The sequence below is a fragment of the Lutjanus erythropterus genome, chromosome 14 (assembly GCF_056507025.1).
Source record: "Lutjanus erythropterus isolate fLutEry1 chromosome 14, fLutEry1.hap2, whole genome shotgun sequence".
Lineage (NCBI taxonomy): Eukaryota > Metazoa > Chordata > Actinopteri > Lutjaniformes > Lutjanidae > Lutjanus > Lutjanus erythropterus.
Window position 1 is genome coordinate 17,803,556 of NC_139330.1, and position 19,314 is coordinate 17,822,869.

At 36.7% G+C, this 19,314-nt stretch overlaps 1 protein-coding gene across 2 annotated transcripts; it reads left to right on the forward strand.

The window, feature by feature from the left end:
- Positions 1–11,704: 11,704 nt before the first annotated feature.
- On the forward strand, positions 11,705–17,549 carry cuedc2 (CUE domain containing 2). 2 transcript variants are annotated; one of them, XM_084735823.1, is made up of 9 exons: positions 11,705–11,832; positions 13,544–13,708; positions 13,803–13,946; positions 15,684–15,745; positions 15,956–16,077; positions 16,209–16,376; positions 16,483–16,547; positions 16,626–16,686; positions 16,771–17,549. In XM_084735823.1, exons 2-9 carry the CDS (start codon positions 13,635–13,637, stop codon positions 16,915–16,917), a joined length of 843 nt encoding a protein of 280 aa, XP_084591949.1. In that variant the 5' UTR covers positions 11,705–11,832; positions 13,544–13,634; the 3' UTR covers positions 16,918–17,549. The 2 variants fall into 2 exon arrangements, with proteins under 2 accessions (XP_084591949.1, XP_084591950.1); XM_084735824.1 differs by having other exon boundaries at positions 15,959–16,077.
- Positions 17,550–19,314: the final 1,765 nt, after the last annotated feature.

Consider the following 19,314-nt stretch of genomic DNA (forward strand, 5'->3'; position numbering starts at 1 on the left):
TATAACAAGACAAAAGACATTGTGAAAGATGTAACAGGACAAACAAGACAAAAGACGTAACAAGACAAAACAGACAGAGAAGGAGACTCAATGGCAGAGAGGTTCAGTTAGCTTCGCTGGCGGTTAGAAACAGCCTGTAGAAATGTTCTTACTTTTATTCTTTGAGTGCGTTTCAGAGCTGATAATTTTCCACTTTTAGTAAAGAAGTTGAATCAGTACTTCTACTTCTACCAGTCTTTTTTTTTACACAACTATCTGCACTTCTACTTGTGTAAAGAATGTGTGTACTTTTCCCATCTCTGCTTTATGATGCTTTTCAGCATCTGAACATCCATCTCTTCTAATCAGCCTCACTCGAGTGAACGGGTGCGTATAGATGACAGCACTCTCACTTCCACCATGCACATTTAAACAATGGTAATGTCAAAAGACTGCTTAATGACTAATCAGGTGGCTGTGATTCATGCCTCATTCAAAGCTCTTATTCACACATTCCTCCATGCAGCTCCATGAATGGACACTGTCAGGCCCACATGTCATATACTTTCATTCATAAAGAAGAAAACAGGAGAGGGGAAGGAACCTCTCTGGTAGGATGGGTAACCCAGGGGACATTTTCTTTTGTGTGGCGCTCAGCTTATGGGGCCAAATGCCAGCAGGCTTACCTCCACACTGTCTGTCTCAGTGTGTCCCCCTTTCCTTTGCACACAGTAATTAGGAGGATCTTAATGGAGAGGGGGTTTATTAGTGTCTGAGGAAGGCTTTAAAAGTCACTTTAATTAAGGGGGATTCGGCAGACAGCTTGTGTGGCGATGTCACCCGTTTTATAAAATCCTTGTTTGGGCACAACAGGAAAATAGAAGTGGCTCTTTAAAAGGAAGAGGGGGAAAGGGCTTTCCAGAGGAAGGCCGTCTAGACCTGTGGTCAGAAACAGAATAGATACTCTGACCCTGGCTGAGCATTAAGATGACGGTCATTATCCGCCAAGAAATTCCACATGTGTTCATGCAGGCGGGAGCAAACATCCCCCTCCTCCTCCGCCTCCTCAGGAAAAAAAAAAAATCAGCCAAACAAACCGCCCGCCCCTCTGAAACTGTTTCATTCAAAAGATAACCTCACTGCTAAAATTTTGGGGGGGATTAATTTATTCTCAGCATATCCTATGGCCATTCATGCAGGATATAAAATCCTAGATTATTTCCTGCTTGGTTAACCCGCATCCGGCCAGTCCCTCTCACAAAGCCATTCTAATGTTGCCATTAGTTATGCTCCTCTGGTGGCCAAAAGATTGATCCCAGCGACTTGGAATCCAATAAATGTGTACATGAATGGCAGAGGGAGATAACACATTTCCCACAGATAGTGTGAGGGGCTGATCACTGCTGACACATGACCGGAAAAAGATGTTTAATGATATAATATCTGAAAATATCAAATTCAGCATTAAATTCTTCAGCCGTTTTTTTTATTATTAGATTTTGTTTGATGAGGAAAAAAGAAAATAATTGGAGGAGAATCTTCTCGGTCAAAACAAAAAAAAAGAGGAAACTACCAACCCATAAAAGCTAGTGTTGTCACAGACATCATGGGGCTATAAAAGTAGTGTCTTCCACAATAACTGCAGCTGCTGGGAGCCTACAGAGGGGATCTGATAATGGGCCCGAGGGGAAACGACAACGCGCTCAGGGACCTGGGATTGTCAGGAAGACAGATAAGAAGACACAGAACAGGTTATCAGCTAGTTTATGAGGTGTCACTCTGCTCAAACACTCACCTGTTCTGCAGGAAAATCATAGAATCACAAACAGGCGTCCCATTAATTCATGCAGGGATCGTGCTGTTACGGATCACATGAATACAGACATCTTTTACACCTTTTTAAACCAGGTCTCATGTGACAGTTAAGTATTTTACATAGAGGCATACTTTAATTTTACCTACTTATTACTTACACTCAGTCACAGAAATGAAGAGTTAATATAATGACAGCGTTTGCAGTATAAACCACTGTGACATTCTGGTTTCAGCCAGTGTGAAAATTCAGAAAATGTCTAACATGGTCCAATATTGATGCTTCAAATCAAGTGAAAACCAAACAGGCTGTTGAGATTCACAAGAACTATATGTCCAGAACCGTTTTTTTATCATCTAATACAGTTACTAATACAATATTATAAGAGATATTGTCAACGTTAAAGGCAAACTATGCAGGATTCTCCCAAAAAACAATCCATAGAATAAAACGACTCATTCATATTTTCAAATTTCTCATTATTTTGCTGTGCTCAGGACACTTTATCAACCCACTGGTATTTAATGTCCCGACAATGACATTCAACAATCTCACCTGTCCCTCTGGTGTGTTTACAAACAGAAAATCCTGACAAATCCTATTTATTCTACCTTTAAATGTCCATATATATTACATGTAATGTGGATTATGTAATCAGATTACAAAAAATAAGAAACTATAATCAGCCCAAATTATATTAGAAAAAATTTAGAATATGGCCATTTTAAAATCATGAAACTTTTTCTGTGATAACCAATGCTGTGTTAACTCATGAAAATCATGTCTGAGATACAGGCTATCTTTGAGGATGGAAGAAAAAGAACCCAATGCAAAAATGCATTTTACTTGCATTGAAAATGTCTTAAGATGTTTAAAGAGAAAAATAATATTTGACTTGTCTGGTTATTTCTGGCCCAACCCTGTACATAAACAGCTCTGGCTGGATCAGTCAGCTGTCACAATGCACACAGATTCCTTCATTGGCACCAATGATTCAACAATTCAGAGATTTTCCTGTTGTATATGCTCCATCAAACACAGAAAAACATGCATGGAAATATCACCTGTTTAAAACGTGTCTGAATCCTTTGAGTTTCACATGAAGCAATGGATTATTTCTGAAAAGAATTTGTGAGTGGACAATAGCTGAAAGAGAAGCTTGACTGAGATAAATGGCATCTGACCTGGGAGTGGTAGTGATGTGCCTTGTAGCACGACTGGACAGGTGCTCTCAAAACACTTCCTGTGTAGGTGGAGAATAGTGGCGTCACCCTGGGCCATCTGAAAAAAAGTCAGAACACAGAGCTTTTGTTGACAATAAATTTCGAGGGCCTAGACAGCAGCCTTTTATCACTCCACTGTAAAAAATTTAATTTGTTTTAACTTTAAAAAGTTTGTGTCTGAGCTGCCTTAAAATTTTAAACTGACTGAATTTGAAAAGACAAGATGAAGTAATTTTGCAATGATCCAATACAAATAAATATTTCCTGTCAAATTAAATCACTTGTACTTGAGAGAACAGGTTAAATAAGTTATTAAACTGAACAACTGTTTAGCCACACTGACAAACATTACAAACTATTTTGATTTCCTTTTACTTATATCAGTTTTCTTTTGACATTTTTTCAGTTTGGACATGAATTAGAATTCAATTCTAGCTCGTACTTTTTTTCATTTTTGTGAAAACTAATGATCTTAAAGTGTATCAGAAACACAGCAAGTTTCCATATATGTTTACTATTTAAAAAAAGGATCTTATGAGAGTTTTAACTCTTAAACAAAGCATGCTGGGAAGTCTGCTAATATGCTGGCCGTGTTTCTTTAGAAACTTAAATTAATGAATTGATTGAACTCTGTCCAGTACATTTATTCAACTTATCATGTCAAGTCAGAGACTTTAAGTTACAACAATTCATGTTTGTAAGTTATGAAGTCCTCTGAAAATATGTTTTAGTTTTATTAACTTGAATAAATAAAACCTGAATATTTACATTGTTAATGAGAAAAGATTAGTTGATTTCATTAAATTCCTGTTTGCTTTTTTTTTTTTTTTTTTACAGCGTTTGAATGGTATTGTACCTGTTTGCTGACAGAATGGATGACTGAGTTGGTATTTTATTCTCAGTGCAAAGAGAAATTGCATTTTCCACAATGAAATCGTTCTAAACAATAAGAGACAATGCCAAATTCTCTTTTCCAGTGACTTCCTCCATACATGATAAGGATCACATCATGAATAATTAAAGAGTATTTTTTGTTATCATCTTTATGCAGCTTGTCCATAACACAACATAATGTACAGAGAACGTATGCTTACTGAGATGGTTAATTGCAAAATATTTCTAAAAACTTCACTTTGTCATGTCACTCGCAGTGCATTATAGTTTACTTTTATATTAAATAACATAGTTACATGACATGCCTCAATGTGCAGACCACAAAGCCACTAAATCAGAGAGAAATGTTCCTCTCCATAAAATAAAAAAATAAAATAAATGCAGCCCAACTGCAGACTGCAGAACTGCATGGCTACATGCTCCAGATTCTTTATCATTATTCTTTCACCCACATAAATGATCAAAACAAATGACAATCTCTGTGCAAAGAAGAGACGGAGCCCACAAAAGGGAGTCTGACAGCCATTTCCACAACAGATGTTTTTACAGAGGGGTGTCTTCTCTCCGCTGAGCAGTCTCACACATGAGAGACCCCCAAAAGCTTCAGAGAAACGTCCAGAAAACCAACATGTAAATTTGTAACTGCCATGTCTCAGACTAGCAGGCCCACGCCAATTTTATTTCATTCGGGGGGGGAAAAAAACAAGGAAACAGAAGAAAAAGAGTTGTCCAAATGTACATGTATCAGTATGGATGATTTAAAAAGGCGGAGGGATAGAATTAGAACTTCAATATCAGAAAAAGACAACAGACAACATCGTTATGTGTTATCATGAAAAGATAAGTCCCTATTGATCCAGGTTGTGGGCAAAGGCTGCACTATTGACAGGAAGACAGAATATGTCGCCGGGGCAATATTTCATACATTTGGCCTGTTCACTCCATCACTGTGAGAGGGTGTTTTTCTGGGCTGTATATAATAACACGTGTGCTCTTTATTTCCCTCAGATCAATGGTAATGCGAGGGGGGCCACACAAGATGGATGCCACAGGCAGGTTAACCTATCGACTGCTGAACAGAGACACACAGGCCAAGACGACTGAGACCAGCCCATTCACTGACATAAACACAGGCTGGTTGTGTTTTTGAATACTTATTGCACCCATCCATTTTGCCTTATTATGCCTTTTTTTCTGATTCTTATTTTTATTTAAATAATATAATATCTAACATCTTACATTCATCATCTACATCTTGCATTTATTTGTCTATTGTATATTTATTGACTGCATATTCAAAATGTCTGTATCACTTAACAATAAGACTACTCTTATAAATGATTTCTAAATATTTTACAATCAAATCATCACTTAGGTTGTAAACACTTTATAAATCATCAATAAATAATTCTAAACAAGTTATAGCAGTTTTCACCCATCTGTTTGGGTTCACTATCTGGCAGAGCTAAAAAATTAGGATTGCCTGCTTGCCTGGGGCAAGTAACATGCCATGTCAGGCAAGTCAATCTAGCAATTCACTTGCTTGATCAGGGAAGTGGTAAAAAAAAAAAATAAAGTCTTAAGGTTTTTTGTTAATCAATTAATGGTAATAAATTAAATACTTTTAAAAAGTAAATTTTCATGCAAAAATGACAGAAAATGCTGCTCTTATCATCTCAGATATGGAGTTTTTCTGCTTGTCTCAGTTTATTGTTATATTAAACTGAATATATTTGGGTTTTTGAACGACAAGACCTTGAAAGACATCACCTTGGACTTCATAAAACTGGGATGGATATTTTACACTATTTTCAGTTTATAGATTTTGCAGCCCTAGATCAAACATGATGACTAACTTTAGTCTTCATTGTTATTTGATAAATAATAAATAAGACATGAGAAGGTAAAAACTGATGTTGGCCAAGTAGATTTCTGGCCTGTTTGCCCAACTGGGTAGTGAAGGAAAAAAACATAAACCTTGAACACTGTTTGGCGACATCCACTAACGTGTAAAAAGATGCTTTTGGAAAATTTAATGTAAACAATATAACCAAAGCCTTAATGTGTGAATTTGGTGATTTCATATGTTAATTTGCTAAGTCAAATGGAACTTTTTGACTATTAGGATATGCTGACGATGGTTAAATGTTAGTAATTTATTTACAAATATCTAATGAAGCTGATGGGTATAAATGCTGCAGACTGAGAAGATCAAGCATGCTAATCAAGCAATGAGATCTGAGGCTTAACAGTACAAATAAATGTGGGCTCACTATTTGGCAAGCTGCAGGTCACTGTTGCCCCTTTGTTATTGGTTGTAAACAGCATATTAATAATTTAGAAAGTGTTCACAACCCAATTAATAACCTACTCATATACATCGTCTTCTCTTTTCTTTTTTGTCTTAAATAATTAATCTGGTTGGTGAAGTTGAAGGGGAGGGGAAAAAGTGGCAATGGGCAGCCTGGTGACCACTTCCTGGAGACAGTACAGGAGGCAGACGGGAGGGCAGGCTAGCCCACACAGGTGGCCCGGATCTGGTTCAGGTCAGCCGCATCCTCGGACAACCGGCCAGCTAATCTCATGCTCGCGCTCCAAGTCCCTTCAAGTCACTTAACCTGCAGCTCTTGATGAAGAAGTGTGAAAATTAATTAAAAACATATGCCAACTTTGATTTCACAAGTGTTGTTAATACTGCACTTTTGTAAAAATCGACACAATAACGCTTTGAACGACACAACCTTCAAAACCAAGCAGAGAGAGGTGAGATGATTAGTAAGTCTTAGATTTGATTAAAGATGGGTTATGATTGTGAAGGAGGCCTTATATTGTAAAAGTTTCAATTAATTAAAGTATACTGTGCTTGAATTCACTCTGTAAATGCATCTTTTGTGATGCTTTGGAACAGATATGTTGAGTGTTTAAAATTTTTTTAACAAATTCTCTCTCCAAATAATGTGCTGATCCCATCTCTGCTGCAGGTGATTCAACTGTCAGATAATTCTGAGCCTTTCTATTGTGGATTCAAAGCTACACATTCACTAAGAAAATACAATAAAATCTAAATATGAAGTCACTCTGGCTGAACTGCAAATCGAACGTTAATAGAATAATACTGCTCTGACAGACGGCGCTGAGCATTATTGTCTAAAGTTGGGTAAAGGGTAATTAATTTGGCAGTAAATCATTCAGTGTTTTGGTGACTCTGATGAGAATTGTAAAAAAGACTTTTTTTTTTTTTTTCGCTCAGACACCCCACCCCCCCCAGCCCCAGCCAACCCCCCAGCCCCCATTGTCTGTGTGAAAATGGAAATCTGTGCCACCAGTACAATATCCACATTATGTGCCCTGCCTCGACATTGTTGCATGACATGCTTGATTGTACCCTGGCATATAGGAGCAGAAATGAGTAAACATACCATTAGCACATATTAAGGTTTGACTTCCACTTACATTAACATGAAATGTATTTATACCGTTATACTTTTTGAATTATTTCTTTAGTGTTTGAATAAAATACCTCTTAGACATTTGTAAAACAGTCTTCTTCTTTTCTTTCCTTTTGCTTAAAAGCAAAGGAAATGCATTAATTTCCAATTTCATTTCCTTTAATATAGTGTGTGTGCTCTGGACAAACTGACACTATATCTATTTCAAACTTATATTACATTCATTTGACATAAAGTAAAAGTAAAAGTAAATACATTAAATGATCTATTTTACTGCCACCATTTTAACTTGAACCAGTCTACTTGTTTCTGACTCCGTTAATGAACATTTTAAATAATAATGTAGCTTAAGGCTAAAGGCACAATGTCTTCCTTGTTATTACTGACAGTATATGACATTTATATACACTCATTTAACTTACTGTATGAGTGTTGGTCTGTATATGATTATACAGTGATTAGACAGCTGAATATATCTCAGGATGTTTGTTTCTTGTGAAACTGTCTGAGTGAGGAGCGCCGCGATAGCAGAACACCAGGACAAACAACCCAAAAGAATATATCTTTAAAACCAGGTCTTATACACAATACACTAAAGAATGTGTTTATTTTCTTGATCAATTAGTTGGATGATCTATATAATGCCAGAAAATGATGAAAAATGTCACACTTTCCCAGTCTACGTCTCCTTTAGTCAAATCAACAGTCCTGAAAGAATACTGAAATATATTTAGTTTAGACCTGCAACGATTAGTGGATTAATTAATTACTCGACTACAAGAAAAATAGTTGCCACTATTGTGATAATCAATTAATCAGTTGTATACATTGATTTAACTTATTGTATGTGTGTGATTATACAATTATTATACAGCTGAATGGTTGTCTGGATGTTTGCGATACTGTTTGAGGACGTGTGTAGCTACAGCAGGAGTCCAAAATAATATTTTAACTTTTATCATTAAATGGTTCTATCTGCAAAGTGGAGATAATTCCACATTTTTGTTCGATATGGGGCTGCAACTAATGATTGACAATTAAACTTTTGATCATTTCCTGGATTAATAAATTAGTTGTTTGGTCTATAAAATGTAATAAAATGATGAAACGTGGATAAGTGTTTCTCAAAAGCCAAGGTGACGTTTTCAAATGTCTTGTTTGGTCCACAACACTAATATATTCTGTTTACTGAAGGAGTAAAGTAACCAGGACATATACACATTTAAGACGCTGGAATCAGAAAGTTCTGACTTTTTTTTCTGAGAAACTCAGACCAATTAATTGATTATCAAAAGAGTTGGCGATTGATTTATTAATCGGGTCATGATCGATTAATCACTGCAGCTATACTTCTATGAGAAACTTTTAATACTGATTGGATACACGAACACTGGCTGAGGATGTTTCTGTATTTCCCTCTTTCATTCACACAAAAGCATGGAGTCACACAAACTGCTGTCACCTCTGCAAACACAAAGATGTGAAGTCCTTGTTTAAAAAGGCAGATCAGAAAAACAGATCTAATATAAACAACTTAAATACCATAAAGGACTGCTATCTTTCAAAATGAGAGGTAACAATCTTCCACCACATCAGCTACTCTTACTTTCTGACCAAGTATAAGTAGATGGATGTTGCTTCTTATTGATTAACTCTACTCACAACCTCTGTGTTTTAACGTTCAAGTCTGAATCTGTTCTAAAAATTATAATAAGAGTATTTCACCCAAGATACAATTAACTACTGTGGATCTGATATAAGCAACAAATCTCTTCAGTTGTTTTGTTTCTAATGGAAGGCGTCAAAAGCAAACCGTCTCTCAGAGAAATGGATGAGGTCCTGCTGTCACTAATAACTCAATGCTGCCACCTTGTGTTGGGACAGCTTTCACTTTGAAAAGAAGAAAAAAGGAAACCAGTTTCAGCTTTACCACTGAAATCTGAACTGGAAGGATAAAAATGATTATATACAGGACACAGAGTTGCTTAGAGATCATTCATGTTTGGGTCACACTTTATTTTATAGTATATTAACAAGATATAACAAGCCTTTTTATCAAATTAGACAAATCTATATAATATGTCATTCATTCAACCCTTGTTAGACTCAATTAGAGGGTAATTTACAACAGAACTGTACTGTAAACTAAAGTGAAATCACATGTCTGCTACTTGAGACACACCGTCTTTGACTGGTCCTGTAGTATTGGCAGAGTAGCCAAGACCGATGCCTTTACTTGGTAGATCTGGGTCACATGTTTTTAAATGGGGAAGTAGCAAATACAAATACAGTAAAGTTCTGTTGCAATGTGCCCCCGTTTCCCTCTAAAAAGAGTCTAACCGCGGGAAACATTTCAGTTTACAGTACAGTTGTGTTGTAATGTATCATTAATTATCCTCTAATAAAGTCCAATAAGGGTCTAATAAAGAGTCTAATACTTTCTAATAAATACCATGTTATTTCTTCTTTTGGTCTAATTTGAAACTTCTTGTCACGTCTTACATCTGCAATTAAGAGTTCACTTCATATGTATAGTAAGCAAATGTTGTCTGAAGCTTGTGGCTGCACACTTGATTAATGCAGTGTGAACATAATATTACACTGTATTGATGTTACTGCAAGTGTGTGCGTGTATTAGTGTGTGTTATATGGCTTGCTGACTGTTCCCAGTGTCAGCTGTTAACACACATGGAGGAAACCGAGATGCTCTCCTTTGCTGTAGATTTTACACGCTCTGCCCTGATACCTCAGCCCCACCTGTCTAGCCATGAGCTCATGAGTTGAAACAGAGTTCAGCCAAGTTGAGAATTGTTCTTGCTTGTTTTATCAGCGGCGTGTACCATATTTCCCCATGAAATACTACAGCCGGCAAGAGATACCGCCAAGGGAGCAAGGAAACAATTGAATGGGCATTAATGATTTACAGGTACATATCTGCTATAATACCAACACAGGCGGAGGTAACTGAGAGCAGGATCTGATGACATCACTGATGTTGCCTCAGATAACACCTCGGTCATCAACTATTTATGGATCTGGCAAAAGATATAAGATAATGTCCAAGTGAGAGTAGACTATTTACTGGCTCAGTGTAGGCTAGACCAGTGTTCAGACACTGAGTCAGGAACCAAAGATGGGTCACAAAAAGCTTAACATTTATTGTAAAAGCCTTGGTTTTCCGTGGAGCGTGAAAAAAAAAAGTAAAATATGATCTCCTGGAGACAAATGTTTGATGACAGCTGGACGGAAGAAATTATTAGGGAATCAAATATTGATGCAGAGGTCCATTCTTGTTTGTTTTACTCTGCTTGTTTTTAAGCCTTCCTTCATTTTTTTTAAAACACAGGAAACAGGTTTATCATCAATACTTGGTCAATATAATGTCAAGAAATTCTGAAAAACGCCACATTTTCCCAGAGCCTAAGGCCTTTAAATGTCTTGTCTTGTCCAATCAACGGTCTGAAAATGAGAAATATCTAGTTTAGAGCTGCAACAATTCAATCAATCGATCAAATAATTGATTAGTTGATTGAAAATAAAATTACTTGCCAGCTAATTTTAGAATCAATTAATCGTTTCAGCCATTTTTCTGCTTTTCTTTGTCATTATGATAGTACATGAAGAGTCTCAGGGTTTTAGACTCTTGGTTGGACAAAAGAAGCAAACTGAAGATGTCACTTTGTACTCTAGGAAAATTGTGATGAGCATTGTTGACAATTTTTGACATTTTATAGACAAAACTTGGTTTATCAACAGATTAATCATTGTGAAAATAATCTTACGTTGCAGCCAGTTTGCAATGATACAAACAGACAAACACAGAAAATCTTCACATTGGAGGAGCAGGAATAAGGAAATGACTCAAATAAGTGATCAATTATTAAAATACTTTCTGATTAGCAGCTACAAAAAAGTCCATCCAGAATATGAGTTTGTTTCTAGTCCAGTAGGAATTATGCAGGTATTGTCTAGGACCTTTAATTGATAGAAATGTCCTGCAGGACTTTTTCTGTCAATTGACTAATCAATTGACATTTTTTGGATTTACTAAACTGAGATAAATGTTTTTACAGTGTGTGTGCAACAGACCTCTGAATAATTTTGAATCTGGATTCACTTATTTTAAACCTAGCTCTGCAAAACTCTGATTAGAACAAATCTTAGATTAAGTTTATCTTGGTTGGTGTAACACAGTCCTTATGCCATAGTTCCACTAAACATTTCAAGCCCATTTTAACTTGATCAATCTAAAGACCTTTCACATATATCGACCTTTTCAAAGTAATAGCTACCTGTATTTTTTTAAACCAGCTGTTTTACCACCAGCGGAAATGACGTATCTATGTTTTGAATCGTGCGGGCTACCATAACAAGCAGCACGGATGGAAAACCTGTAACCACTGCACTGACCACCAGCTTCCCCTTCAAACATTTGGGGCAAACTTTGATTTTGGTGTCTATAAATTCTGTCACAGTAAGTGTTACTCTGCTAACTGTCTCCCCGGTGGTTCATTTAGCGTTAAATGTTAACCGTTAGCTAGCAGTTGTTGTTAGCTAACCCTAACCCACTTAACCTAGCTAGTGCTAGTTCGCTAACGACCTAACCTTACCGTTGTTTCTGGATACGAAGATGAAGTTTAACCTTGTCGATGAATGAGCACTGATTATGTTGAGAAAATATGACAGGTCGTAGAACAATTTTCTGTATGAGGTGGATAATAACACGACTGTCCTGCAACGGTTTAGATGATGATAGCGTAGCCGTGGCGCTAATAATTAACCATTACCGTTATGTTAGCTGATAACCAACGTTACGTCCGAGTAGCTGCAATGCCATCGCTGGCACCTGAACTAACCTGCAAGGGTGGTATTATATTGATGTACATGAGTGTGATGCAAAAGCATTGTTTGATGATATTAACGCTACCTACAAGGGTTACTTTAACATGAGGTATTATCATTCAGTGTGCAATATAAATATTTCACCTGCTAATTGAACTTTAACTTCAATATGCAATAATCAGGTGTATTATCATCATTCTAAGTGCAGTATGAATATTCCCTCTGTACAGTGGTTTAAATCCAATTGCTAAGTCTTCTTATGTTGTAGATACTGTTCCTAACTTTAGTGTTTCTGTTTTTATTTTTTTTTTTATTTCCTTTGTTTAAATTGTTTATATTTATTATATTTCCTATTGCCCATAATTTTATATTTTATTTTATTTTATTTATTATTATTTTTTAATTGATGCTTCTTTGTATTTTTGCTATCCACTTTGCTGTAACACTAAATTTCCCTGTATCTTCCCGGTATCTTATCTTAATAAACCTACTTTGTAACTTAACCCTATAGTGATTAAGTTAATAGCTTCCTCAAAGAAGTTCATGTTAGTTAGTTGTTGCATCCCAGCTAACTTGACTGGCTAGTGATGAGTTCATGTAATAGGGATGTCAAACATACTGCCTGTGGTAGATATTATCTACCTATCCTGGTATTATCTATTACCGTAATAGTTAATTTCCAGAACAAACAGGACAGGATTCAAGACAGCTGCTTTAAATTCAGGGCTGTCCTGATTTTTTTCAGTACATCTGGTCACCATAGTGGAACCTTATTGCTATGGTGCTGCCAAAATTCCTTGATTAGTAAATATGTTGTAAGGCCAGGGATAACTTAACCTTATTCCTCTTTAGCTTCCACTTTAGTTGGTGTTGTGTGGTGATGCCAGTGTTACTACACAGCAGTGGAAATCTGGAAGTCTGGAAAATTGAAAAATTAAGACTGTATTAAAATTGCACTTATTTTTCTAAAGACATCTCAGGCTGTTCATCATCTGTTTTATAGATGGATGTTTCATCAATTGGGAACATTCACACAATGTACTTGTATGTTTTTATATTAAAAAAGGGGAGAAATGGAGGTGCTGTTATTTATAGGTTATTATGAAATGGTTTTACTGGTCCGGCCCCCTTGAGATTAAAATGGGGTGTATGTGGCCCCTGAACTAAAATTGGTTTGACACCCCTGATAGGCAAAAGTCCACCAGCGTCTCACGTCTTTACGATGCTGCAGCTCTCACAACCAAGCTTTCGTAAGAAATGCTTTTGTAACCTTTCTATGTATGTCTGAGCTTCTGGTGTACTATTTTTGGCACAAGGGTGACAACTGTTGTGTTTGGTTCTAGGTTTGCAGTCACTGCTGCTCATCATAACTGCCTTGACCATCTGCTGTATCCAAACTCCGGTATTTCATTTACTGCAGAGTAGGAGAACGCAATGGATCTTCACAAAATCATTCACAGTGCACTGAATGAATTTATTCAGACTTACATTCCTAATGCAGATCTCAGGTAAACAGTCCCCCAGCATTTTTGCATCCTGACAAAAAAAAAATATTTCAGTCAGTTTTACAGTAACTTCTGTGTTTTTTACATTTGAATGCAGCACACTGGATGATGTTCTTCTGTCTTACATCACGGGAGTCCTGGAGGATCTTGGCTCTCAGCACAGTACAGAGGAGAACTTTGATGTGGAGGTCTTTGCAGAAATGCTAGAAGCTTACATACCTGGCTTTGCTGAAATTGAGAGGTAAGCAGACATTCACATTTTCACTATTATGATTGCACTATGTCTGTGATAGGGATGGGAATCACAGTTAGTGTGATTCAGAGGGATATGATGCGATTATCAAATGATTATAGATAAATCTGTGATTTCTGTGCATGCTTTATTTTTTTCTTAGGGTGAGTACTTGAGACTTTTAAGGGGTCTCCCTTCAACTTTGAAACCACAATACCTGCATACGCTAGCTTTTAAAGAAGTGTCAGTCAGATTGTGTCCATGTGCAGTTGCTCACACTGAGCCATCCTCACCAAGATTCAAGCAGTAGCCTAGTTTAGAACGTAAATAAGATGAACCTATTTACGTCCGTTATGTTTCACCATACACTTGGTTCGGCTGTGAGTAATATATAGCCCTGTCTTTCAAAAATTGTTGCAGGCAATCATAATGTTTAGAACTGAATTTTAAGTTTCTGATTATTTACTTTTCTGCCTTGATTCATAATTTTTCAAGAGAGAATCACAATGCATCCAAGAATTGATTCTTCCCCCACCCCGAGGCTGTCATAAACAAGAGCTGTCAACTATACGGATGGGAATTAAGAGCAAGTTCCAAATTTTGCAGCCCACCAGAATTGTGTGCGGCCAAGTTGATCAACTCCAGAATGTATTTCTGACAGTTGCACATTGCAAAATAATGACATCACACCCATGCATCTACATGGCTTGAACCAGTCCAGAGCATGGCTTCATGTTGTGATGTCTGTAAACTGACCATTTCAAATAAGCAGTAGGCTGAAATACAGGGTGTCCACTGGGTCTTAAAATGTCCAGTAATCTGTATTTTAGGCCTTAAAATGTCTTGAATATGACTTCAATATGATTTTGATAGGTCTAATTGGATCAATGAAGTTAGCATTGCTTATGTATAGTTGCATTTTTCAGTCTCACTTTCAGAGGTGTTTTTGGGCAATATTTGTTGTAATCATGCTGTAACAACTACAAACTGAAACCAACATGGAACCGATAACTACTTTTTTTCCAGAATGATGAAATAGGCCTTAAATTGCATTTATAATGGACTTAAAAGGTCTTAAATTTAACTTGTTGAAACCTACAGAAATTCTGGAAACATCTTTCTTTTTTCTACTGTTTCTACACTGTGTTCAGACTGAGATAATAAAACAGTTGAACATCTTTTCAATTCCCATTCTAAATCAACTACATGACACTGTCATTTATTGATACTATTACATGCCTGGAGGAGATCATGCAATAGGTTGTATGCACATGAACAATGAGCAACTTCATGGCAGATAATCTTGTGTACTACTGGACCCATTAGCTTTAAATGTTTTTTTATACTCATAGACCTCTCCTGGTTGCAGTGATTCACAATTTCTGAGAAACCTTAAAATATATGTGTATATATATATATATATATAGTATAACCTATATATAACCACTACTAACTGCTGACTCCTCACTCCTCATAGGTGGCCGGGCTGGTTGGGGCTGCAAGTCCTCAACAACTGCTAGACTAAAACTTACCTATGAGCAATGTTAGGGAGTAACTAGTTAAATTCAAAATAAATGTAATTGTAATCCGTTAGAGGAAATATGTGATTAAATTACATTTACTAATCAGAATGTTGGTGATTACAAAGGGGTTTTATCTGAATATTGTTTTCGAGCTCGCTGGCAGAGATTTGTTCTCCACTGGGCGCACTCTTCTAGTTACAAATGTGTTGTGTTCATTCTGCAGTGTTAAAGTCTGCGAAATGATGTTCAGCCTGGCTTCAAAACTAGCCACTGCTCGGACTTCAGGTAGTGCTTTTATTATTACTTCTAATACATACAGTATTGTGGCAGTTTAACTCGATGTAAATGGTTCTTGTTTTTCAGAAGGTTGTCAAAAGAGTCATTGAACAAATTAACTTTATTGGGTAGTGACATTCATTTTACATGGGGATTATCAACCCAACATTTGTACTACAGGGCACAGATTTTAATTTGTTTCCTCTTTACCCAACAAAGAAGACACTGTGCCAAAGGCAACGACACAAGAGATTTCATTGAAACTCATCACCCTGCCCAGTGAACCTCCAGGAAGTGAAACACAGTGCCTTAAAACACAGACAGAGGGCGCCACTGCCAAGGTTATCATTTCAGCACACATTGTATTCCTTTTCTTGTTACCACGATTTCACTTTCACTCAGTGTGTCCTACTGTTGATAATGTTGACATCAGTCTAAATTTTAGAGTTAACATGACTGTGTATTTGTCCAGCCGCCAGTGTCTGAGTGGGAGGCCCAGGAGCAGCACCTGCTGGAGATGTTTCCCAAGTGTAGTCTGTCTGAAGCTCGCAGTGCCCTGTCAATTGCCAAAGGAGACATGGAGGAAGCTGTGCGCCTTATCATAGAGGGCGATGTCCAACTCAGCCCCACTCCTCTTAATGTGAGTCTCTGCAATACACAGAAATGGTGCCACTGTGTTTCATGTCAGCCACAGCCTACTTGGTATAATGTCAGCAGTGTGATTTGATGGTATCCTTTTGCCACAGGTGAACCATGGGAAGAGTATTTCCCCACTGGCAGACCAGAAACTTAAAGAGAGCATCCTCGAGAAGTGAGTAAGATTGGTATTATCCTGTGGGGGGTAGAACATCTTTGTTTCTGTGTTAGTAACTATGCTTTGTCTCCATAGGTACATGCTGGTGGACAATGAGGATGATAACAAAACACACCGCCCTGTCGCCCCCAAAGATGTAAGCCTCTGCTTGATCTCACTTATTCTTCACCAAATCAGATCTGTTTCATGGAATAAAACCGGTGCATTCTGGTTTTTACAGGCTCCGAAGAAGCTTGTCCGGTACCATGGCAACCAGGTGGTAACCACCAAAGGAGAACGATATCAATTTGTGAAGAAAGAAGAGACAGAGGACATGAAGAAGACGTATGTCAACCTCAAGCCTGCACGAAAGTACCGATTCCATTGATGACGAGCACAATACTGTAAGAGCAGCTACTGACAATTATTGTTTACACTATTTTTTAATTTATTAAAGCTCGTTTAGCCTGAATTAGTTAGAATTTTCTCAAGTAAAGGAAGATATTTGTTATTGTGTCAGTGGCTTATTTTAAAAACCATTATATGCCTTGGTTCAAACGTTCAATTACAGTGTTTCAGTTGCATCACTTCCTTGAAGAGCTTTTGAAATTTAGTGTGATATTTTGGTGAGGATGTTGTAACTTGTGTTCTTTGTGTAACAGCCTAACCTATCTACTTTTTGCCATCTCAGCAGGTCTGATGTTGCACTGACATTTTCTTTTTTTAACGTCTTAATTTTCTTTTTCTTTAACCTAGTACAATATAGATTCATACTTACGACATAGAGTTGTAAAGATGAATCAATTGTCATTTCTGTAAATAAGTTCTAGTGGTGCTGTAGAGTTTCTTCTAGACGTTCAAAGTCTCAACTGCTTTTATATGTACATATTACATCATTGATGCCAATTTCATTTAAAGTTCTATTTTTACATCGTGCAGGAAAACAGTGCTGTGAGTATGTTTGGTCAAGCCTGTTAAGGACAGTTTGTTGTGCTACAAAATGTTTTTCAAATGAAACAATTGTCTGACGTATAGATATTTTTTAATGAATATTTGTATGTTGTGCAATTAGCTCACAGCAGTCCTCACCTGAGGGAATGTGACCTTGTATGGTTGGATACCGATGGTGTGACACAGATGTCCAGTTGCACCTACAGCATTGTTGACTTGGACTATAGTGTGTACAGAACCACAGGTTAACTGAGTTATCTGAATGATTTTTCTGAATAGACTGTTTTTTTGTCAGTCTGTGTTCCAGGTTTGAGCAAAACTATCCTGATAACTTTGTATAATGAAGAAGGTTTTGTGCTTTCAGGCAGTCAAGTACCACTTTTAAAGCTGCGGTAGGGCAGTTTTTGGCCTCATTTGGCAGACGATCTTTCTCCAGGATCAGTTATTGCATCATATCATGACAATTAAATATTAATAATAAGTAACTGAGTTCAGAAGAGGAAGGCCACGGTCCTGGTTATTCTTTATTATCTTCCATCATGCCTTTAAGCTAAAACACTATATAACATTATTTTTGTTGTTTATTAACATTATTTCTATTGTTTATTGTTTCTAAAAAATGGAAAACAGTCAGATTTTAGAGCTGCATTAATTATTAAATTAATTAACAACTATTTTCATAATCGATTAATTAGGTTGAGTGATTTATTCAAGAAAAACAGAGCCCACATTCTCTGATTCCAGCTTCTTAAATGTGAATATTTTCTGATTTCTTACCTCCATTATGATAGTAAACTGAATATTGTGGCCAAAACAAGACATTTGAGGACACCATCTTGGGCTTTGGGAAACGGTGATCAACATTTTTCAACATTTTCTGATATGTTACAGACCAAACAACTAATCGAATAATCAACACATTAATTGACAGTGAAAATAATAATTAGTTGCAGCCCTATGAGATTTGCTACCCCGAGAAACCTGCAAGTCTTTGAGCAGCAAAAAAGTAAATGTTTAATATTTGTCAGTGACACAACTAAGCCATGATTTAAAAAATGGGGCGCACTAATTTCACACACACCTTACATATCATTTTGTTTCTCAACTGCAATAGAAAATACTGTATAACTATCAATAAATTCATTGGTAATTAATTTTCTAGCACAACAAATTCAGTTCTCAAGGGGTGCCCAAACTATTACAGCACTAACTTTTGGCATACTGAAATGGGAGGTCTGTGTTTGCCCCCTAAATGTTAAGCGAAACATGCTGCTGGAGGACTTGATTTTCAAGTTCATTCCCACAGCATCGTCTTTATTTTTGATATAGATGTTTAGATTTGCAAAGTCTCTGATCACGTATTTATTGTGAAGAGGCCTGTGTGTGCTTTTCAGGGTCTGTTTACATGACGTTACTGAAGTTGTCCTCTATCACAGCTCCTTTCATCTTATTTGTGTTCCGTGAAATTTTGCTTCGCTTGTGATTGTTGGTTGTGGAATTTTTTATTATGATCGGGTTCCTATTTGATTCTTGTTAGTTATATACAGTATATTATATCAGGATAAATGGGTTGGTCAAGTTTTTTTTTTTTTTACAAGTGTATGTTAATTATAACACTTTATTTGTGTTCCCCTTTCCATCCATTTGGAGCAACTATAAGCTATAAGTTTTTGATTGGTGGTAAAATATAGTTTTCCTGAGTGTTGATGTAACACAATCGAGTGTTGAAAAGATGTGTTGTTACTGATACATATTGTTATCAGCAGCAATGTTGTCTTTAATTACTATATGATGGTGTTACTGTAGAGCATCTGTTCAGTTTTAACCCTGCGCT

Excerpts from the sequence above, each read along its gene's own strand:
- cuedc2 (XM_084735823.1), top strand. The coding sequence starts at position 13,635 with ATGGATCTTCACAAAATCATTCACAGTGCACTGAATGAATTTATTCAG. Across the intron at positions 16,078-16,208 it reads CAGAGGGCGCCACTGCCAAG|CCGCCAGTGTCTGAGTGGGA; the intron begins GTTATCATTTCA and ends GTATTTGTCCAG. Across the intron at positions 16,377-16,482 it reads TCAGCCCCACTCCTCTTAAT|GTGAACCATGGGAAGAGTAT; the intron begins GTGAGTCTCTGC and ends CTTTTGCCACAG.